This window comes from Miniopterus schreibersii (genome assembly GCF_964146895.1).
Source record: "Miniopterus schreibersii genome assembly, chromosome: X".
In the NCBI taxonomy this organism is placed as follows: Eukaryota; Metazoa; Chordata; class Mammalia; order Chiroptera; family Miniopteridae; genus Miniopterus; species Miniopterus schreibersii.
In genome coordinates, this window is record NC_138104.1 from 84603781 (window position 1) to 84628234 (window position 24454).

General features: G+C 37.0%; 1 protein-coding gene across 1 annotated transcript in view; it reads right to left on the minus strand.

Moving 5' to 3' along the window:
* CFAP47 (cilia and flagella associated protein 47) overlaps nt 1-24454 on the minus strand; it is a gene marked incomplete at both ends in the record, with an annotated part of 352044 nt that overhangs the window by 229169 nt on the left and 98421 nt on the right. The window contains 5 exons of the mRNA XM_081125415.1: nt 629-857; nt 2022-2135; nt 5738-5838; nt 17094-17306; nt 21336-21531. Of these exons, the coding sequence (XP_080981541.1) occupies nt 629-857; nt 2022-2135; nt 5738-5838; nt 17094-17306; nt 21336-21531 (853 nt within the window). The remainder of the gene's footprint in view (nt 1-628; nt 858-2021; nt 2136-5737; nt 5839-17093; nt 17307-21335; nt 21532-24454) is intronic.

The window sequence follows — 24454 nt, forward strand, 5'->3', positions numbered from 1 at the left end:
TGTCTACCTGACTATAGTCTAGATCTAGGGATGATATTTCATTTGTAGAGAAATGTGGAGTTTCCTTTTTATTTTTCAAGTTTAAAAGGGCTTTTCCTATCCATAGTTCACCCTTTGTGTTTGACAAATGAGGAAACTGAGATTCAGAGATTTTCAGTGCTGCCTAAAATCTTTGGATGTTTAGAAGGAATAGAGCCCTGGCCGGTTTGGTTCAGTGGCTGGAGCATAGGCCTGCAGACTGAAGGGTCCCGGGTTCGATTTCGGCCAAGGGCACATACCTCGGTTGCAAGCTCAAGCCCCGGCCCCGGTCCCGAGGCAACCAATTAACCAATTGATGTAACCAATCAATGTGTCTCTCCCGCATTGATGCCCCCCGCCCCCTCTGAAAAGCAATGGAAAAAATATCCTCAGGTGAGAATTAAAAAAAAAAAAGAAGGAACAGAAACACATTTATATACTAAAGAATTTATATTTGGACCTTTTAGCTTTTCTTAATAGCCTCCTCATAATTTATCAGTTTAGAATAAATTATTTAATATTGTATTTCACTTAAAACAATCCCAATTAATAGATGATACTTTATTATATGATAAAAAGCAAGGGATTTAGAGAAAAATGCAACTGTCACCTTCTTATAGTTTCTGGAATAGAAAGGGAATGTGGTCCTTCAGGCCAGCCGAAGAGGCTGAACCAGGTCTGAGCTGCATTTACAACCTTCTGAAAGAAGCCACATGCCTTTGTTCCTGGCTCAGGAGAAAACTGCTTATTTTCTCGCTCCTTTTCCATCAATCGATCGCTTTTCTTCTTTGTCTTTACAGTTTTGGCCAAGTTCAATTTTTCAGGTGTTGTTTCCACTCCTAAAATTCACATTTTTTTGGTAAAAAGGGTTACTTGACCATCGAGTAAAATATTCTGTCAGCTATTGCAATTTGTAGGTAGACAAATAGAGCTCATTCTACAAATTATTCTGTGCAATCAAAGGAATTCTGATCCAATTTACTGCTATCTTAAAATAAAAAATGAAAATAGATTTATTTAAAATATCCAACAGAAATACTTTAAAAATAGATGAATTACAATAAAAAACATTAAATTTTCTTCTGGCCATAATGGTATAGGAAAATACTCCCCAAAATGGAACCTTTCACTTTCAATTACATATGTAAAATATTTTAACAAGTCTTTAGCTTTACTGATTAGACAGAATTAAACTTTAGCTGAAAAACGCACAGAAACAAAATACTGACTTCAGACTCAAAGTTACTTTCTATCTAAGTGAAGCACTTCAATAAAACAAAACATTTTGAGTTAATTCTTGAGACATTTTCAAGAATATAAAATGATTTGATCATATTAAGGAAAATATCTGCCTATGTAATGGCACAAGCACAACTCATTTAAAAACCTCACAATATTTCATTTGGTTTGGCCCATTCAATAAAACGCAAATTTTTCAATACTATCCATATCCAGAGAAAGGAATATTTGAATAGTTAATTGCAAATAGTATTATCAAATTCACATATTTTTCTGTGCTCATCTCTTCTAAAATAGGCAACATTAAATCCCAGATAGGTAATTAGCAGACAAAACCGTAGTTCAGCAGTTCCCAAACTGTGAACAGTTCCCAAACTGTGGTACCTGGATGTCATAGCAAATTCACAGGGGCTCTGCAGGATATTTAGCATTTGAGCTAACATCTGTTGGCCGTCACATATACTACTACGCTTAGGTTTTTGGACCAAACCACTTAAAAAATGGAACTGCTTAGTACACCTTTTGGCCTAGGGGAACATTACTGAGATACTAAGTGCACTGTGAAGCAAAAACATTAGACTCTCTGCTTTAGATCGTTGGAGAGAGAGCTCCCAAAGCAGATGACCCACTTAAAACTAATGAGAAATTCACGGTTTTCTTCCTGTATTTATTACCTGAAAAAACCAAAGCTTTTAATTAAACAATATTAAACAGATCATATTATAGACTGGGTTTGAGCGGAACACTATATATTTGCCACATACCAATAAAAAATCTCTTCCCAGGCTCAGCACTGTCACATTTAGAAGAGGATAATCCGTCTTTTACTGCGGGAAGTAAAACATTGTCAGTATTTTTCACAGGACTGGGGTCCCTATCTGGAAATGACACACTGCATCATAACAGGTCAAACAACCATTTGTAAATTCACTATTGAATTTAATTTCAAATTACTGAATCTGAATTTCACAATTTCATATATAAAATATATATATGTATACATGTATATACATACATATGTGTAATACATACACAGTACAAAAACCAAAGAAAAAAGCCTATAAAAGAAAAAAAAGAAAAATGTCCATTATACATAAAATAAGATGTAAAATGTCAAATAAGAAAAAATAATACAAAGGGTGATATGGCTGTCTCAATTAAATGAACTTTGTTTGATAAGATAATTATTATGGTATATCAAAGTTTCTGGAGAACGAACAATGCTCAACTTTAGCATAAACTAGGATATGTAAAACATTTTAAGTGTTTTTACACCAAAATTTTTGAAATTATTATATATGGTGCTCAAAAACAAAAATAGAAAAGTTTTCACTAACAAAAGTAATTTCTTCCTAGTTATTTTTCTGAAATGAAATCACTGCTTGGTTACGAGCTGAGATCATTTTGCACAGCCTTCAATCTCTATTCCAGTTAGGAGTTGCTGTATATACACTAGAGTTTTCCACCATGGTAATCTGAACCCAACCACAGGCAATGCTGACCAAGAAAAAAACAGTAGATGTGACTTAGGGCAGATTAGCTATGTATTTATGTATGTATGTATGTATGTATGTATCTATCTATCTATCTATCTATCTATCTATCTATGTCAGTCTGTCCATCCATCCACATATGTGTATGTATGTGTGTATGTATACAGACACACATATACATATATTCGTAATGTAATTCTATCAGAAAAGCATGGCTTGTACAATTACAAAGATCTAATTTGAAAGCTTGGCACTACAACTCCTGAGCTGTTAAACCATGGGTTTATTATACAAGTTCTCCGCAGTATATGTTTATATCTGTAAAATGAAACCAAAGGTTCTGAGTTCATGAATCTGTTGTGAGAATTACTTTATGAGCAATAACACATATATATACGCTAGTATATACTACGTTTCTTCCACTCTTTCAGTACAAAGCCAGTGAGAATTTGCCAGAGACCCTTTATCCAGTAGGTGTGCATAGCTCCAGGATGCTACACCACTATACGCTTCATAGAAGTGAGCCTTAGAAAATTCAAGGATAGAATGAATCATTGTGTATGCATGAAGCAGTATCTTTTCAACTTACCAACTCACTTATAAAAAGTTCCTATTTGGGTACAAATCCACATCTGTACCCTTCAAATTAAGTTAGTGATTCATATAATAATTTTTATTTAGCATATTAGCTCTAACAAATAAACCTGCTTTACTTTTGGATATACTTAGTATGTTTTAAGATTTCACCTTTACTGACCATAATATACTCTAGAACACAGTAGCTACTAAGTGTGCAGGCTCTGAGGTCTTACAAATGTGGTTAGCATTTCCTGGGGCAAGTTGCTCAACCTCTCTATGAGTCATTTTCTTAATCTGTAAAGTGAGATTAATAAGAGTATTGAACTCCGAGTTGTTGAAAGGACTAAATGAAATAAATATAAGGTACTTAGCAGAGCACCCTATGCCTGGAAATCACTAAACATATATTATAAATTATTATTATACACATTTATAAAGATATTTTAAAATATTTAAGAATCATGAAGTTTGGGTAATAATTACCCAAATAAATGCATTATTTTTAACCCATATGCTTCATACTCAATCATCCTAGAAACACAAAAACTTGACTCATTTTTTTCTTTTAAAGAGATAGCGGTCTTTTGTACAGTAATTCCTCATTATTTTCTGGGAGGATATTATGAAAAATATAAAAAAGTAATAAAGCAATGAAAATAGTAACAGTTATAATAGCAATAATAATGAAACGATAATGATAATCATAATAATACTTTCCAGGTATTTATAGTCTATGAGTCCTCAGAAAAACCTTTGAAATAGGTAAGCACCTATTGTTAGTAGCCTGCTACTCCCTCACCATGCACATTTTGTTCAATAACAGATGTTTAAGGATCTAAGAATTAAAGATAAAATCATATGGCAAAATGGTGAGGTCAACACACAAAATAAAATCTCCACTCAGGTACTATGATTCTTCATCCATTGCTCCTTCTATGGTGTGTTACCTGAACTCTCCACCCCACCCTGCCCAGTATATTAGAAAAATATTAAAAACTAACATCGGGACTAGCCAGAGAGAGAGAGAGAGTAGTCAAGAGTATAATGGAAGAGCACTTCATTCCTCACCCAACATTTCTTTCCCGCTAAAGGGAGCTGAGGTACTCTAAAAGCCTACTTTCCTTTGCTATTTTTCTCCATCTCCCTCAGAAACTGAGTGGTTCATCTGACTGGTAAGTTTGGAAAGACTAAATCAAGCATTCGTGGCCTGAATTCACCCTCTTTCCTCTTTGGGAATGAGCCAGTCCCCTGAGGGAATACAGTCTCCTTCCTCCCAGCTGTCCCCCGCACACTCCCACAAAGCAGCTAAGGGGGAGGCAAACGATAAAGGGCAACAGTAAGCCAGGCTGGCAAGGCCATCAAGGGCCTGAGTCAGGAGACAACCCTGCCTCCCAGCTTCGTGACAGAAGAGATAATGGGTGGCAATGCGTGCTTGGTATTTGGAAGTTCAGAGTGTTCCTGCCTGATAGTCTCTATTTCTTCTATAAAGTCAGAGGAAAGGTCATTTCTTGTAACTGAGGAAGAACAGGATTGCATAGGTTTCACAGGAGTGGTAAACATTTGAAGAAGCAGGTGGAGAATATGAGAAAATTTGTTAAAAACACAGAAAAGACCTCCAACTTATCACTGAAACTTCAGGCCTTGCCAATCTATACACAGAGGGAATGTTTCCCATTGTCCATCCTTTCTCCTCCAGATTTATTCCATCTTCTATGCTTTGTATTTCACCCCTTCTATGCCTTGTATTTCACCTCTCCCAGCTCGGCAGCTTCTCTTCTAATTGTTCTTGTCTTTTCTCACCATTTCCTGCGCAGCAACGCCCAGTGAGTCTACTGACCACACTCCTCCTCAGTTTGATTCATGTTGCATCCCAACAATTGCTCCCTTTCTAAATCACTGATACTCAAAAACCACAGATGGTTCCCTCTATAACAGAAGAAATGGTGCAGTGGTGTGGCTCTGCCCCCACACTGCCTGCCTTATGTCTCCCATCACACCCCCATGCTTTTGCTCTATTGCCCTTTGATTCAATCATCCTATTCAAGATCATTATTTGTCAAGCTCTACACAAATGTCATCTCTTCTATAAAGTCACCCTAGGCCCCCAACATCTGCGTTAACCTCTCTGCACCACCCGCACATTCCCAATACTTCAATTCGCTCATACACAGAGCTCTTAATTCCATCCTGTTTGTATTAAATTATTTATGTGCTCCTCACTAGATTGTCAACTTTTGGAATTAGGAGACGCTGCCATATTCTACTCTCAGTACTAAACACGGCTCCTGGTAATGGTAGGAGTTTAATAAACACCTGTGAATTTCTAAAGTCAATTTACTTCTAGATGTCAGCCTTGGATAACAAGAACACACACAGTGATAGAGAGAAAATAGTCATATTCAACTTACCATTCCTTACAATAATGTTGTCCTCATCAAGATGAATTGCCATATACGGGTAAACAGTAAGAATGCAGTTTTCTGCTGTGGCAGTAACTGGAAGTGAAAATCTAAAAATGGAAATACTGTATTTCAATAACATAAAATTATCAGATGCAGTAAATACACTAAAATATTTTTTAAGTATCGTGGATGCTTTGAAGAAGCAAGACATAAATTAGTTATCATTTTTCTTTCCACCTACTTTGTTTTTCTTAACCACCTACGGTATCTATTTTAATGGTTTAAGAATGTTTACTTTTAATGCTTCTAACAGAGACAGTCAATTTCACTGTCAAGTGTGCTTGTAATTATTCAGGTTTATAACCAGATTCAAGAAATTTTAAGAGTTAAAGGGGCCTAAAAGTTAATTTACGCACCTTCTTCTACAGCATCCCTGGCAAGTGGCTATCTAGCCTCAGGTGACACTACGAGGGAGACACTACCAGGATGACGCTCATGACTCAGAGACGACCCATTTTCTATCTAGAGAGCTGTAGCTTGAGACATTTCCGTTTCCGAGCAAAAAGGAACAAAATCTACCATCTAATCCCCATCGCATTCCTTCAAATATTTACACACAGTATGAACAGTCAAGGATTCTTTCACCTGCAACATCTCTAAATATTTCACAAACCATTTAACTTTTTTAGATGAGCTTTTGTTTTGTGTTTGTCTTCCTTTAACTGGGTCTGATAACTGAAAACACTGCAAAAGTTATTAAACCAGTGGAGAGTGCTATTACCTTCTACAACCTGCACTCCATTTTATGAAAGTTTGTGAAAGTGCCTTATTATTTTTACCAGCTACAGAACGCTCTTGGGCCTGTCTAACTTATGTGACAACTCTGTCCTTGTACAGCTGATTTTTCAAATAAGTACTATATTAGCTTTATTGTCATTCTGCCAATTGGTTTCAGTTCTGCACTACAATAGTATATCAAGATAATTTTAGCCTTGAATCAGCCATTTACACACACACATGCATATACACACCACACACCATCCACCTTTCTCCACATCCAAACAGCCATCACTGCCTGAGTCCTATGTGATCATTCTCCACACTGCTGAATTCTAGAAATGAAGCTACTACATGCCAGAGAAGGTAAAACCAACAAAAAACCCAAATGAGAAAAAAAAGTCAAGTAAGAACGTTTATGTCTACAGCACAGAATAACCAATAAAACGCAAATTATATTTTTACAAACCATAATTTTGATACTGAATGGCATGGTGACCACATATAATTCATTAAATAAGGTGCGGAAAGCTTCATCATTTATCTCTCTGGTCATTAGCTGGTGAATAATTAATACTCTAATTACACATCTCTAATTCTTTCTCCATCAATTGTGAAGATTAAGAGACTCTTATGCTTGTCATCCCAAATCACTTTAGGGATGAAACTGTGAAGCTTCATGTTAAATCTATGTGATAAATGGCCTGGTAATTACAGTATTTTATCATTTTCCAATAGGGTATGAAGTACAGTGATGGCCTGTCAACAATATGTCAAACACCATGAGAAATATTATGATATTATTTATATCTTTCTCATCTTAATTGAGGTTCTCCTCCCCAGCTGTACTATTTATAGAAAGATCTTACATTATAAAAGCAGCGCTGCTGAACAAGGTTTGAATCACAGAGCTGAGCAGAGCAAGAAGGGGCAGAGCTACAGGGTATGGTGTTGGAAGCTTGTCTCTTTAGCCTTAATATGCTTTTCTGTCCAAACCTTTTTCCACAGGACAGCTAGAAAATTTTAAAATTACGTGCTGGCAGTGGCTATAAAGAATTAAAGAAGAGCCTGGCCAGGCGTGGCTCAGCGGTTGAGCATCGACCTAGGATCCAGGAGATCGCGGTTCGATTCCCAGTCAGGGCACATGCCCGGGTTGCAGGTTCGATCCCCAATGACTCTCTCATCAATGGTGTTTCTCTCTCTCTCTCTCCCTCTCCTTTCCTCTCTCTGAAATCAATAAAGATATATTTTTTTAAAAAAAGAGTTAAAAAAGAGCTTACAGCTAACACTACTTTGGGTTCATGATCTAGATTTCTATTTACAGGGCTGAATAAAGTAAGAAATAGGAGGAGAAGTATCCGGATCAGCCCTCTGAAAGTGCTTTTCACTGTAAAACCCAAAGCCAACAGCATCACCATAAAAAAGAAGTGCTTATGGTTATCCACACGGTATTTAAATAAAGACTTACAAATAACAGAATGACTTTGGATGATTGTATTTGCTTTAGGAGAATTTATTACACAAAACAAACATCCTTGAGCAAGCTTTCCAAAGCAACTTATCCATACCTATTCACCATGTTTCTCAATTCAATAACTGCTAGCAAAATAATTCACATGTAGCTTTATTTATACACAAAAGGGTTAATTGATACGTTTCTTTAAACACTGAATGCTTATTATAGCTAGCACTTTTATGTTAGTTAAGTCAATCAATGGAATTCAATCTAGTGCTATAACGTATATTTATAACAATCCAGGGCATCCATGATGTGGCCAGACAAGAAAGTCTATCACAAGTGAGAACAGCGAATGTCATTGTGTTGATCAGCAATAAAGTTACAGAGCTTTATTTACTTTTAATAGATCAAAGCAGACTGAAAACATTCCTGATGATACTGTGATTCTCAGCTATTTGTTTTTCAATATTCTTCCTTGAGTGGCAAGAAAAAGAGTAAAGTTATAACTGCTCTTCTGGGCATTGCAATAACTCACAATATGTTATCTACAGCCCATCAAGACACTGTTACTCATGAACATTAATAATTCTGGCAAATATGTGGCTATTAACCAACTTAGCGACTTTAAAAAAATTTTAGGTTTGATCTAAATGTGCATAAATCCACAGAAGTACGTTTCACATGTGAATGTATTTCATTGATTTGTATCACAGCAAAGTACAGTAAGGGCAGAGCATTCTTCCTTAGACATATGAGAGATCGATAGATAGTCATCAAGTCTAGAAATATATGCCCATTGTGCAATATTTTAAACATATATCAATTCTTTTTACAAGAAACATCTCATTTTTAGTCTGCTCAACAACCTGGAAATAATTCTGATCGATGTAAGCTGTTTTTTAAATCTCAAAATCTTTCTTTAGGGGCTCTTTTCACAATTTTAAATCACTAATGTTGCTTAATATATATCAATATATTTTATTTTTAATTCAGTGTTCTTATGGAAAAATACTTTAGTTGTTAACACGGTTTAAAGTAGGGTTTCCAGGAAGGAACTGTGGCAGCTGACTGCATGGTCAGGGAACTTTTAGGCGCTCTGTGAGGACCAGCCATCAGGCAGGTGCTCACAAACACTCAGGGAGAGGCAAAGGGCAAGGCACTGGAACTTCCTCTCAAATGAAAAGTCCCTAAGCAGGGCAAAGGCTCTCCAACCGTCACTGGCTCCAAAGAGATTGGGGGTGAAGAGAAGAAAAACATGAATGGTTAACTTTTCTTTCTACAACCTGGTGCTAAAAGCACTATGATTTTAATAATCTGAGAAGACATGGTAAATTTTATCTTGGAATTCCATTTCTGAGCTTTTGCTGTTTCTATACAAATTTAAAACACCCCCATCTTGCAACAAGTGAATGATGAACAAATCGTAATTATGAGTATTATTCTGTGTATAGTTTGTTATGATATACCGGTATCGTATATTTTGGTTAAATATAAATAAACATTCTACTTTAGAATAGAGACTATGCTGCAATCCTGTGACTTGGTTTTACAGATCTACCACGAAAATAATGTTCTTCATAGAATGAAGGTGCCATTACAAACAACCTTCCACGGGGCTAGGTTAAGGATGCTTATGTCAGAACAAAGAATGGTCCCTTAAGAATTCTACTGCCCACTCACTCCCTATTCTACATACACATACAATACCAAGAAAGGTGGAAAAATACACTGTTATACATAACCCAGACCCCCAAACAAGACAGATGTTTTCAGGCAACATTCCAATTCTGCCTTCAGTTATGATCTATTAGATGATTACTGAAATACTCTTGAGATTTCCCATTGCCCGCCTTTCAGCGGCCACAAAGCTAAAATTCTAGACGGCTCATTGCCAACAGGTTTGTGCTAAGAATGGAGTCTCCAAAAGATGAACAAGTCCTAAATACTGCTCTTCTTAATCCATTAGGGGGGCTTTGAATACCTGAAAAGTTGCTTCTAGCTATGTGGCAGTGTCCCATAGAGGTTCTTGATTCAATTTACATATTATTTTCAAATATCCCAGGGAGAAACATAAAAAGCAGATATTAATTTACACTACAGTTACTGAGGTTGTGCTGCCAACCTGAATACAATAGCACTCACATGGCTGGACTCTGGGTCTGATTCACCGCCTGCTAATCTCCCTTGCACGATGCAGGTTCCTACCCTTTCAAAAACAGTAAGGTGTCTCGAAGAAGCATACTAAAAATACTTTTCAAAATAATAGAAACAAACCCCAACTTGCCAGGCATACCCTACACAAATACAAAATTGGGCGCTGAGTAAAACAATAATTAGAATCAGCTTTCATTATTCCTCACTTCTTCTTTATTGTGTTGAATGCTTTTAAAACTAATACTTCAATTTAAGTGATTGTCCTATTATTTTAATGAGAGTAAGCATAACAAGTTTTATTATGTATCAAAAATGGTTTTGAATCCATAACGAAGTTGATAAAACGCTACCGTAAATAGAAAAAAGTGATATAATTAAGAGCTTTACATTCTTAAACAGTAAATCTGTTTGCTTTCCTTTCCCTTGCTTTATTTCTCACTCTTATGCTTTAAATTCACCAATAAAGAGTGAACATGTGAAACCCTAGGCATCTCACCCTTGACACCCATAAAGACAGAACCCCAGGCTCTCCCACACTCTTGCTCACTCTCTCTCTACTAGCAACCTCACTGTGTGGCCCCAGATGGCCCCAGGCTTGCTTTTTACCCTCCTGGACTTGTCAGTAATAAACCTTGTTTTTCAAAGCTCCCTCAGAGTGTTTTTGAGGTGCATCTTGCAATCATAACAAGAACCACAAGGGCCAGTCCAGCCACAACAATGGCTCTGAAAGGGGAAATATCTAGGGGGGCTGCCACAAGTAGTATCGCCCAGGGGAGTGTCCCAGGCATTTCTAGGCCATAGCATCACAATATATAGGCTGAGACCCATCCAAAACAAAATAGTACAGGATCCTTAGGACTCTGGCTCTGACAGGCATTAACCCTTTAGTTACTAGGTTTTCAGTGGGTTTAAGGTCCAGAAGGAATGTTTGAGGCAGGTCAGGCACCAGATCTGAGTACTGAGGACAGTGGCTGGCTCTCTACCAGCATAGAAATACTTCAATATTTTATTCACTGGCAAGGATATATCGCTGTGTGCCAGCCAATCAGCAGCCCAGATTTTAGTTCAACCTCATCTGCCACACATCGCTGTACTATTCTTACTGTGCACTTCTAATTGGCCTCTCATTTAGAACATATTGTGTAGTTTAATATAACATCATTCACAGGTCATACAAATTTATCAACTTAAAAATTAGCTATGAAAAAAGCTCCAAGATTTATTGAATTTCGAGTCCCACCTGCAGCGGCCTTGGCAGGGCCAGACCTAATGATTTCGCGGGCCATATACGGTCCACCCCTGCATTAAAAAAATCAAAATCTTCCTATTCGTAGTGGATTGGGACTACGTAACACATACTACATAACATATCAAAACTTAAATGTAATTTTATTGTTTTCTTTCTAAGCTGACCATGTTATACCAATAAAATCCCAGGACTTGAAAAGTTAAAGGGAAGCAAAGTTGTGTGATAGAGATAATGGGACTTGATCTCAAATCTAGGTTCTTTCACTCTATAGCTGGCGAGGGTCCAAAAGATCAAAACACAGTAGTACTCCTATTTCCTCTGCTGTAAACTTGAGTTATACCTTACAATGTAGACCTCTTAACCAGATTAAGATAATGTATTAGCAAACTAAACCAAACCTACTCTAAAAGAAAGTTGGGTATACAGTCTAAGGATTCTCACAGCACCAACATTTTCTAGTAGTAATGTTATTTCCTGCTAAATAGTCACAATGTTCCACTGTTTGTTCTGGAGTCAGGGTTCTCAACTCTGAGTACCCATTCGAATCAAACAAGGAACTTTTTAAATTTGCAATGCCTAGGTCAACCTACAGACAGATTATATCCTAGTCTATGGATTTGACTGAGGCATGTGTATGTTTTAAAACTCCCTAGGTAATTTCGGTATCCAGCCATGAGAATCACAGCTCTATAGGAGAAAGCAGCTGATAACTGAATAGCACCCTATATCTATTTGATAAATAAGTCAGTTGGATTTCCTTCATTTGGCTTAAATTTTAATTTTCAATTACTCATGTTAGCTCTCTTGTAAAACAGCTTATTTTTTTCAATTGCTGTGAAGTTATTCAAATTAAATTTGAGTACTAAAAACCTATGTAAGATATAATCGGTTTTGAGTAAAATGGATATGTGTTAAATATTTGTGAAACTGAAAAAATGTACGGAGGATCTCAGAGCTTTGACATGCCACATTCCTAATTATGAACTTTCAACTGGTGTTTGCGGTTTTAACAGAGGCACTGTTAACTCAAGCTAACTTCCAGGTTACCTTAAACATGCAGTTGAAATCAACTCTTTATTCTACAAAAGGAAACACCCTATGTTTGGAGTTAATCATAGGAAAATACTAAGCTGTCTTTGGCATTCTTAGGATTTCTATGAAATCCATCACCCAAAGCTATAACTTTCATTTTCTGCAAGATCTAGGTAAAGTACAAATCAGAAAGTGAACATAAAGCAAGAGCAAGTAGCAAGACTTCATTCTCTTAATTACACGTTCCTTCAGGATATAATGTTTCCTTCTCCTCAACCTAGAGTGGAAACCCGGATGCAAAATTGGGGGTTACAACACTCTGGCAACTCCTAATCTACTTGATCTCTGTGTGAATTCCCACACGACATACATATGTAAACATAAAAACAAATATCAACTCTGAAACATAATATAAATGATTCGGAGATTATCTAAAGCAATCACATCCCATGACAACTGAATTCCTGCCCCTACAATGTGACCTCATATGCCAAAGTGAAAATAAGGAAAGTCAGAAAGAAAAAAGCTGAATCGATGAGGACATAATATCATAATTTAACCTAGAATAGAGGTTGATTCGTAAAGCAGCAATGAGAGGAATTATATTTTACTATTGTATTCCCTGACTCCCTCAAAAACCATTCTTAATATAGTTTCAACTATTTTATAAACAAATACAAAAATCCCTCATAAACCATACATGCCTAAATTAAGATATGTTTTATTTCAATAATAAGCACATGCTTCTTTATTTTTCGTAGAAAAAGAAAATATTTTAATTTTATAAGAAATATGCGTTTTCCACTTTGAAATTTTATTGATGTGAAATGTATAATTTCAAAAAAATACTTCAGCAGTTGTTTTATTACTAGATTTTAATTTAATACATTGATTTGAAGTATTTTGTAAACACTATTAATTAAAAATATCTAAAAGAGTTGTATGATACCTTATAAGTACCTACATATAATAAATTTATTTTTAAGTAAAAATCATCTTCTGTAGATTTGACTGTGGTAGTTGTAACACAGGATCTTTTAGTGAAACTGTAAACATTATTTATGTTGTGCCCATGGAGATAACTTATGAGTTTTTGCCTCATCAATCAATTAATATATCCATAAAAATAAATAAATAATATCCCAGTTTTTATAGGGTAGACTTTAATTACTATCATTACTATATGTCAAACATGAAATTTTCATTAATGTGTGTGTGTATGTATGTGTGTGTGAGAGAAAGACAGACATACAAATGAGCAGAAGAAAAGGAAAATATACCACCTTTTTCTTTTTAATTTTTTTTTTAATCCTCACTTGAGGATATTTTTTCCATTGCTTTTCAGAGAGTGGAAGGGAGGGAGAGAGTAACATCGATGTGAGAAATACACCAATTGGTTGCCTCCTGCATGGTCCCCGACCGGGACCCAGGATTGAGTCTGCAACCGAGGTATGTGCCCTTGGCCGGAATCAAACCTGGGACCCTTCAGTCTGCAGGCCAATGCTCTAACCACTGAGCACCCTGGTTAGGGCCCATCTCTTTTTTTTATTCTTTGGAAAGTTTGTATATGAAATATGACAGTGTTACTCAAAAAAGTATACCTACAGTAACTATTTCCAAATGATTCTCAACAATCTAAGTGATGTTAAAACAAGGTGACTAAGTGCATAATCTTTGGAAACAAAAATTCAGTTCAAATTCCTGGCTCCTCCACTTAATATCTGAGTGAACTTGGACAAGCTGTATCACATTATGGGCCTTAGGTTCCTCTTCTGTAAAACAGAGATGAAGATCTAAAAACATCCACCTTCCCAGCTGCTTTGTGGATTCTAGACTAGGACCGAGGACCTGACCTGTGTTAATTAATAGCTGACCTCCTGCTTCCCGTATTTTTCCAAGCTTTCATTTCCATAATCAATCCTGGTCCTCCTCCTATATCTCACCCATGGACACCAAAGCAGAGCATGTAAGACTATCATCATCTGCTACTGCTGCCCTTTCGGTGTCATCTCTCAGTTCCTCCCTGCCAGTGACCATCAAACCCAAAACACCAAAAATATCCTGCAAACATGAGGCAGTTTCAGTCTCCAGATCTAGTGTATTTTTTTGTTTGTTTTGGTTTGGTTTTTTTAGTGTATTTTTTTTTATCCAGATCTAGTGTATTTTTTTTTTTCCCACTTGTAATACTCTGCCCACATCACCAAACCTCCCATACATCTATACAACCTCCATCCTCAGACTTTGGGGGAATTGGGGGAAAAGAAGCAGGGTGTGCAACCTCCAAGCTGAGGGCACATGAGTGTGCAAGGGACCATTATCAGTGGCAGCAGACATATTTGCCCGTACAATAGTGGCTATAATTTATAATCTTGCACCAGTTCAGCCAATCCAAATATGACAAAATCTAAACAAGGAAAGAAAATTAAAAGCCAAGCATGTTAGCCCTCAAGGGAGCCGCAGTATGAAATGGTTTTAAGAAAAAGAAAGCAAAGCATGGAGGAAAGAGTGTTTTATTCTTTACTGAACCCATGCACTTCCTGTGGACACAGGGGATGCAAAAAAAAAAAAAAAAAAAAAAAAAGGCTTCAACTGAGGGTAAACTTTGGCAAGCATAATATATCCTTTGAGATTTTACTCACAAGCCTACCCAGTTACCGGGACTCCCTCACCACCCAGGACATTATTAGTAACTGCTTTTGCATTACATTTTCTGTTTACTTCTATTGGCACCAAAGAGTACATAAAAACCTTGGTTAAAGTCTACCTTCCCCGCTACACTGCCATCCATCAAGGAAGGTCCCCTTTCTATTTCATCTTTACTTCCCCAAAATGTTGGGCAGAGCACACAAAAATTATCCACAATAAAAGCAATGAAAGCAACTGGTTCCGAAGAGAACTTCTGAGGTGAAAGGGAAGCACTTGAGGAATTTGTCGAAAGACCTCATTTATCTCAATGGGATCAGAGGTGGAGTGTCTAGAAAGAGAAAGGCAAAGACAGCTTGGGGGAGTTGAGAGGAGAAGGAAGATCTGATTATACAGACCTTGGAAAACCAGATAAGGAGTTAAGAAGGCAGCAGGAGAAGAATTTGCCTGTACTAAGGTTCCAGAGAGTGATCATGATTTCTTGCCTTTTTCATCTGGGTGCATGGAAAAGCCTTTTGTAGCCCATCTATGATTTTCAAAGTTTCTAAAATAGTTCTAATAGCTCTACTTTATCCTAAACCTGCTGAGGGTTGAAATGGAGTTTATTAGAAAGGAAGGTAAGATGGGTGGTAAATTCAGGTAAGAGCAAACAAGTCTCGAGGCTAAAAGGAAACAAAACAACAGAGACAAGAGAGCCATCAAATAGCACCCTCCTTCTTAAGACTGTTTTCAGGTCCCCATCCCATCCCTTTTGCTGATCAGACCTCAAGACATTGGCACAGTGATGCCTGTCCCTCTGAGAGGCATTTATACCTTTGTCTCAGAAGCCATATACAGTATTTAGTGACACAATTTCCTTCTCACCCTGTTAATGTGGTCTGAGCCTTCATCAGCTTTTTAAAAAATATATGTTTTTTCTTGATTTCAGAGAGAGAAAGGGAGAGGGAGAGAGAGATAGAAACATCAATGATGAGTCGTTGATCAGCTGCCTCCTGCGTGTCCCCTACTGGGGGATCGAGCCCGCAACCCAGCCATGTGCCCTGACCAGGAATCAAACTGTGACCTCCTGGTTCATAGGTCCGTGCTCAACCACTGAGCCACGCAGGCCAGGCAGCCTTCATTAGCTTTAAGACATTCATGGATTCATTTGGTGAGCTCCAAGGTACACTTTATGTAGTGCTTTGGGCAAAGTGTGAATTTAAAGGCTAGAGCAAACTAAAGTTAAACTTTTATGAACAAGGTAACCTACAGAAAGATGGTTCCCAGGACAGAGGCACAGAATTCAGTGCTTGATAGGAGCCTAAAGCAACGCTATTGTTTTTTAATGTCAACAAAATATGGACTGTTAGCATTAAAAGAGAAAAATGGGAGTCTGAGACTTAGATTTTACCTATAACATATGCAAGAAAGAGACATGGAAGCTGGAGTTCAGGAGAACTCCATGCACTGTGTTCTGGATACAGCCACACTTCGCCTTAGAACATTCCAGTAACATCTGTTTCTCTACATTCTAATTCCTAACACATAAAGCAATCCTTTGACTAGGAATGAATATACTATGTGTTATATAATACAGTAATATGTTATAGACTATAGACTATAACATATAGTATGCTAATATATTATATGTTATAATTCCAATAAAAGTTAATAAATTATCACAAAGAGTAAACATACTGACACTAATCTTTAGTGTACAATTCACTCTAATGCTACTTCTCACTATAAACATTTTTAACAGACTTTATTGCTGTATGTGTTAGCCTTTGGTTACTTGGTAAGTCAAATTATCTCAGGGTATAATGTAAAAGTGGGATTTCTGGTCCTAAAAGGTAAGAAATTCAAAAACATGGTTCTGCCAAGTTGTATTTGAACTTCTCTGAGCCTGTTAAAGCAACATGTAACAATCATATTTTAGAAACTTGTCATACTGATGTTTCTCACTATTTTAGATGTCTCTCCTTTAACATTTTACAATAGTGTAAAATAGTATAACCCTTTTCGTCTTCACTGTCAAAAACAAAAGAATCTACAATTCAATACCTTACCTGCAATCTGTGTCATCACAGAAAAGAACACTGGTGAAAAATGACACAGGTTTAGATGATTTGAAGCTGAAGCGGCAGATGAGCTCACTGTTAATTCCATTGAGAGAGGCTGCAATGGTTGCGCCTTTTGGAAAATTCACAGAAAGAGGGTGAATCTCCTCCTCACCACCAAGAAGCCTTACTGGGGGAATCATGACCTTTAAAGTTGCATCTCTGTTTAAAATTTAAAAACAAAAAATTTTAGCTCAATGTGTGCAAGTAATTGTTTTTATATGTGTTCTCCTGTTTCTTGGATCATTAGAAAAATTAAAACAACAAATATTTATAATATGCATAATTATTAAAGATTTTTTTGTATCATCTCTTATTTTCTGGTCACAATATGATTGATAATGTATTATTTTAATAACCACATGAGATAATCAAAAGTTCCTTTTGTTCTCTAAAGATTAAAAAAGAGGGTTAAAAGACCTGATTAAATACAGTGTTTTTAACCACAGCCATGATATTAAACAGTATTGCCCGTAAATATATCCTGACAAAAATTTACCAATAATTACTTTAATAGCTAGAGCTTTACCACATGTAGCTAAATATTAACAGATTAATACGCACACATAATTTCTTTTTAAATATGTATACTCAAGTACTGTATGCATACATCATGAATATTTTTAAATCACCACTAAAAAATTTCACTTAATGTTCACATATTTCACTATATATCTGTAAATTAGTCAGCCAATCTAAAATGTTTATAATTTTGAATAACATAGTACGTAGTATTCACTTTTACATCTAATGAATACTTGATAACTTTTAGTGATCTATAAATAATTTAACCATATTACTTTCTGTTTTTATATGTGTGGACTCCTATAGCAAATAAGAAGTTTATGAAAATAATGCTTATCAACAGTTCACATTGGTATACAAATCCTCACAAGTAATATAATTTTAAATGTCAACAAGTTACTCTTTATATCTATTTCTTTATACCTATAGGTAGGTGTATATTTATAAATAAAAAATTGTTTGGCTTTCCTTGTTTGTTTTATATAAAAATATCAATATATGTAGTCTTCCTTGTTTTTAAAAATTTATCTCAGTATTTTGTTTCTCAGATTCCTAACACAATTAACTCATTAGCCAAAGTTCACCCACTTCACTAGAGAATATTCATGTACACACATACCACAAACTACTTATCCCTTCACCTGTCACAGGACACGTGCAGTTCCCAAACTTTATTATTCTGAATAATGCAACTGAATAATTTCAGACATACCTTGCGGTACACGTGTGCAAGAGTTTTTCTTGTGTATGTTGTGAACTGGAATTTGGGGGCTGTGAAATATGCAGATGTTACACTTTGCAGTGTGCTCCCACTCACTGACTTTAACCTTTGCCTACACAAGACGGGCAAAACGCTACTTTATTATGGCCTTTAATTTTCGTTTCCAAGTTTACAAAAAGGTCATTTATATGTTTTCAGATGTTCATTCTCCATTTATGAATCCTATTCTGTAAAATATGGAAGCTTTTTGTCAACATTTCTATTGAGTTTTCTGATATTCTTCTGACAAATTTTTATCAGTCGTTTATTTGTTAGCATGATTTTAAGTAATTTTGCCTTCACATTTAAGGCTTTAATCCATTTCTAATGGATTATGAGTATTACGCAAGACAGGAGTGGTGTGGAATATTCCATAGAGACACTCAGTTGTTTCAGCACAAGTTATGAAACAGTAACCTCTTTTCTCCAAATATCTACAATACCACCTTTGTCAAATATTCAGTATCCTCCCATGTGTGTGCCTTTTTCAAGTCTCTCTGTTCTAGTCCTTTGGTCATTGTATCTATCGCTGCATCATCACATTGGTTTAGTCTTGTTATTTGGTAAGGCCAGCCTTTCCCATCTTCTTCTTTGGCTCTACTTGACTCTCAATTCTTCCATATAAAATGTAGACTTTTACTAGTTAATCTCTATGAAAAATTTTACTTGAATTTTTATTGCAGTTGTATGGAAGATGTAAATGGATTTGCGGAGAACTATCTTTTTTACAATATTGAGTATTTCAATTCCTAAATATGGTGTAAATCTTCAATGTCTGGGTTCTTTAAGTTTTGTAATTTCCTCCAAATAGTTCCATACAGATCTTCCAAGTTTTATTTGATTTATTCCTATTATCTTTAATTTTATTGTCTTTATAAATAGTAATTTTAGAGTTGCATGTTCTAATGTTGTATGTTGAAATGCTACTGAGTTTTAAGTACTGGACTTATCATTGTCTATCTTCCTATGATCTTTATAGCTTTAAAAATTTGCCTGTCAATTATTTTAATTTCCTACATGGAAAATCATCTAATCTATATAAATTACAGTTTTGTAGTTTATTTTCCTATTCTTACATTTTTTATTTCTCTTAACCACCTGCATGAATTATATTCTTCAATAAAATGTATTAGAGGCAGTGATCATAAGCTCCTTGCATTTTTTGTTTTATCTAAGGGGAATCTATTTCTATTCTGTGTCTGATAATTCCAATATCTGAATTACTTATGAGTCTAAATCTCATGATGGTCCTTTGCGCTGACTCTAAGTTACAGTCTTCCCTCCTGTGAGTTTTGTGATGCTTGATACTGTGCTCCGGTCTGGCTGATAGAAATCTGTGACAATTGAAATATGGGTCCAAACTGAGGATAGCTTCATTTAGAGTAGCGGTTGACAAAATGTGGTCCATGGGTCAGCAGCATCAGTATCATCTGGAAACTTATTAGAAATACAAATGATCACATCTCATTCTAGCCTTCCTGAATCATACATTCTGGGAATGGAACCCAACCACCTCTGTTTTTAAAAACAGTCCTCCAGGTGATTCTAGCATACACTAAAGTTTAAGAACCACCGATCTAGAGAAGAGTTGCTTACTTCTGCTGAAAGGCAGAAGACCGTACCCACATGGCACCATTTTAGCCACTTCCAGTGCCCCTGGCTTAATCCAGGAACCTGAGATTGTGTTTTTCTACCTTGCAGCTGTCCCGTGATTGAAGAACAAGCCTGCATTTGGCATGTTCTTGCAGCTTACCACTCTTACTCTGCTGCTTTAAGCTTGTAAGTATGCTTTTTGTTTGCTGGATTTGATTTGAGCCCTTTGGAGAACTCCAATACTACTCAAAAGCCCAGCAATTACACACACACACACACACACACACATACACACACACACACACACGCAATCTACTGAACTACTTGTTTTGTAGTGTGAGGCTCACAATGTATCTATCTAGGCCAATATACTATTGGGGTTTGGGTTGCTTATACATTTCTTTAAAAATGAAAACAGACTGCATTTGGCAATAGTACATGCATGAGCTAGGCAGAATTCCGAGATGGCCCTCAAGAGTCCTGTCCCTTGGTGTACAAACTCTGTGTAATTCCCACCCCTTGGGTGGTAGGACCTGTAAATATGATAAGACAGTATTTTGGTAATTATGTTAGATAACAGTGATAAAGGGGCTTTCCATATGTAATTAAGGTCCTTAGTCAAATGAATTGGGTGGATCAGAGTTAATCAGATGAGGTCTTAAAAGGTGGTTTAGAGGTCCAAGACAGAGAAGTCGAGAGATGATATACTTTTGGCTTTGAATGAATAACATAGCACACTATGAGGAGGAAGCACATGGCTAGGACTTGAGAGTTTCCTTTAAGAGCTGATAGTGGTCAAAGCCAACAGCCAGCAAAGAAAATGGTGTCTCAGTCCTACAACTGCAAGGATAAATTCTGCCAACAACCAAGGAGCTTGAGGAGGACTGAGCCTCAGATGAGACGGCTGCTACAGTCTCATCTGATTTTTACCTATTGAGGCCATGAGCAGTGGACACAGTCAAACTGACCTGGACTCCTGACCCAAAGAAACTCTGAGATAACAAATCCATCTTTTAAGACACTAAGTTTGTGTAAATTTGTCACACAGCAATAGAAAACAAATACCCTGAGTTTCTAACCTTGCTTCTTACACCATGGAGAGACCTAACAAAAATTTTTACTGGAAAATTAAATGACTAACTGTGAGGTACCTAAGTGAGCTTTTTTTGTGTTTTAATTTAAATGTGCAGTTAAGTATTTTAATAGTTTGTTCCAACTATAGAAAAAAGTTAGACATTGCTCATGACTCATTAACATAAATACAAACAAAAAGCACATAAAGAAAATATGATAAATTCACATTGAACATTTACCTGTAATAACTTTGAGGTAAAATGTTGATATCCATCACAGTTGTTACATCCAAAGGAACAGGGGTGAAAAATATGAATGGAGGGTCAAACAATAACTTGGGCAATTTTAGCTCTCCAGACAGACGTAACATTTGATAGCAAACTGGACTACTATTTAAACGTACAGGAATATTAGCTGTGTACTTTATAGGGTGAGCTAATGGGAAAAAAAGTATTTTAGATTAGTTCACACACAAAAAAAAACATTTACATAGTTTAAATCTTACTAAATATTAAAATCTACTATGAAGCTACAGCTCAATGAAGCAGAATAGATTATCCAGAAACTGAATTTATCCTGCCAAGGAACTTAAGGCATGTAATGAGGCATCGTTGAAATAAAAATCTTTCAAAGTACACTATATCTAAAAATAGAGCAAGTCTCCTTAAAGTAGGTTTTCATTATTATGGGAAAACACATCCACCTGAGGAAACAGTGCAACAGGACTTCTTTTCTGATTGTTTTCTGTGCCTTAGTAGGAGCTACTCATCCCTTTAGTACATGCAGTATGAAAATGAGGTCAGATCGTTGCTGTAAGGATTTCAGGGGACTACTGGGAAATGGATGTGCTGAGAGGAAAGGGATGTGCTTTCTCCCAGATTTTAAGTTTGTGAAAGGCTGTCAGGATTGACTGGCTAATTTCACTTGGTAGGGAAAGACTGGAAACTCCCATGTGGCAACGCACTACGAGGAAAGGCAATCTGTGTTGGAGAAAAGGGATCAGCACAGGAGGCTGCAGGTTAGTCCTGGAGGACAGGTTCCATCACAGCAAGTTGTCAATGCCCTTTAGACACAAATCCCCGAATATAAGTCTCAAAGTGTTAGTGTAAGAAGCTAGTTAGATATTAACGAAAGAGAAAGGAACAGACAGCTCATTAAGCAGGATTATCTAGGAAACCAGAGCTTCCAGACACCCCATGGGATCGCAGCACTGCCCTGCCAAGGTGATTAACATCTCCCCCAGCGGGCAGGAAGAACTGGCTTTCCAATCTTCCCAGGGGACAACGGACCCCTTCCCATAGATTACAGAAGGAGAACCAGTAAAGGGGAAATTCCTCTGCTGAGGGCTGTGCAGTAGAGACCAAGATGGCACAGAGGGAGGTCCTTCTACTGTAGGGTATGTGCAATAGAAGCCAAAGTGGTGCAGGGGGAGGGCCCAGCACAGACCTGCAAAGAGCCAGGAAAGGGATCGGTTGGTATGAAAGAAAACCTGCTCAGTCCCAACCTGGAGATAATATAATCAAAGCTTAACAAAGGCCCGGGGTTGCCCAGCTAGGTGTGGCTCAGCGGCTGAGCATCGACCTAGGATCCAGGCAATCGGGGTTTGATTCCCGGTCAGGGCACATGCCCAGGTTGTGGCTCAAGCCCCAGTCGGGGGCCTGCAGGAGGCAGCTGATCAATGACTCTCTCATCATTGATGCTTCTATCTCTCTCCCTCCTTCTCCCTTCCTCTCTCTGAAATCAATAAAGATATATTTTAAAAATAAAAAAAAAGGCCCGGGGTTGATTCATTCACCCATTCATTCCCACACTTTCTCTCCGAAGCAGCTATGCAGGCTTTGCAGCCGCAAGGGCCCAAGTGCAGCACCGGTTACAACCCAAGTGTAGACTTGGGGACGAATGTGGAGATGGAGAAATGAGACACAGAGAGAGAAGTTCTGCATTTCTGGGCCCTGGTCCTGAGATTATTTCTGGGCTTGGTGAGGACAATGCAGGCTTGGTGACGCCAGAGACTGGACTTATTTCATAATGAGACAGAGCTGAGCCATCTGGTCATGGATGAGACACCAGGCACCTAGGGCCAGTTCTTTGTTTTTCCCCCAATGACTCTTACCACTACACCTCATCCTCCTATGCATGGGTCCCCGAAATGCTTTTCTCATGACTCCGTGTAAGAACCCTATTTCCACCAGCACTATCAGGAGGAAAATGTGATCTGCTGAGTAAGAATTCAATATATTATCGCAGTATTCAAGAACTGGACACTGGAGTGGCCTGGCAGGGATCAAGGCATTAAGGGTATCACCAGGGCAGAGAATGAGAGTTTTCTGGATGATGCAGAGCCATGTTCAAATGTGACATCACTGTGAACAATAAACAAAGGCAATGGACTCATTGAACTGATCAGACCCACTAGTTCTCACTGTACTGGATGCCTTTATGTGTTAAAATAAACCCTTTACATGTTCAAATAGTCTGAGGTCCTTGGAAAATGGAAGGTGGCTGGAGAGGGTAGGGGATAGGGATTTCCTACCAATGACGACAGATCACTACTAGCAAAGACTATGTGAAAATATAATAGACTGTATCACCACCTTCAGCTGATAAGTTATAACAATTTATGCATTTAAAGCATTGTAAATCTACAGGGTAAGGATAGTTTCATTTAATTAATCTGATACTGTTAAAATTATTTTGGGGAAAATAACATTAACTTTAGAGTTAAGCAAGGTTTTAAGACTTAATGAATTCTGAATTTTAAATGGGCTATTTTCAGATTATTTCTGGGTTTCAGACCTGCTAAAGGTTTCTGGGGTCATAGAGAAGGGGTTTCGTTGTGTAACTTAAGGTTACTGGGGATTCGATGGCTTTTTTTAAGTGGAGCTATGCTTTCTCTCTCATCTGAGATGTAAATTTTATAAACGTGTTACAGGCATGTTTAATTTTTTTAAACAATTAAGTTGGGATCCTAACACGGGAACCCTAGTTTTGGCTGCTTGGGTTGAGCTCCATACTGAAGGAAAAGTCAAATGGAAATATTTCCTATTTCCTTCCAGATTGTCCAGTTCATTTCATTTGGACATAAGTGTTGATGGGATATAAAGGAAAAGCTCTGTATATAAATACAGATGGTGGTTTTAGCTGAACTAGCTGTTTCTTTCAGGACCAGATATAATAGAAACTGAGAAGACACGGAAATATATAATGAAACCTCATTATTTTAAGAAAATAAACTTCAGAAAGCAGACAATATTTGATGTTTTCTATCATATTTTCAGAGTCCTAAGCAGAGGTAATAAAAGATGTAACATTTTTTAAACCTACTAATCACAGCATCCTATGTAATTTTTTTCACACA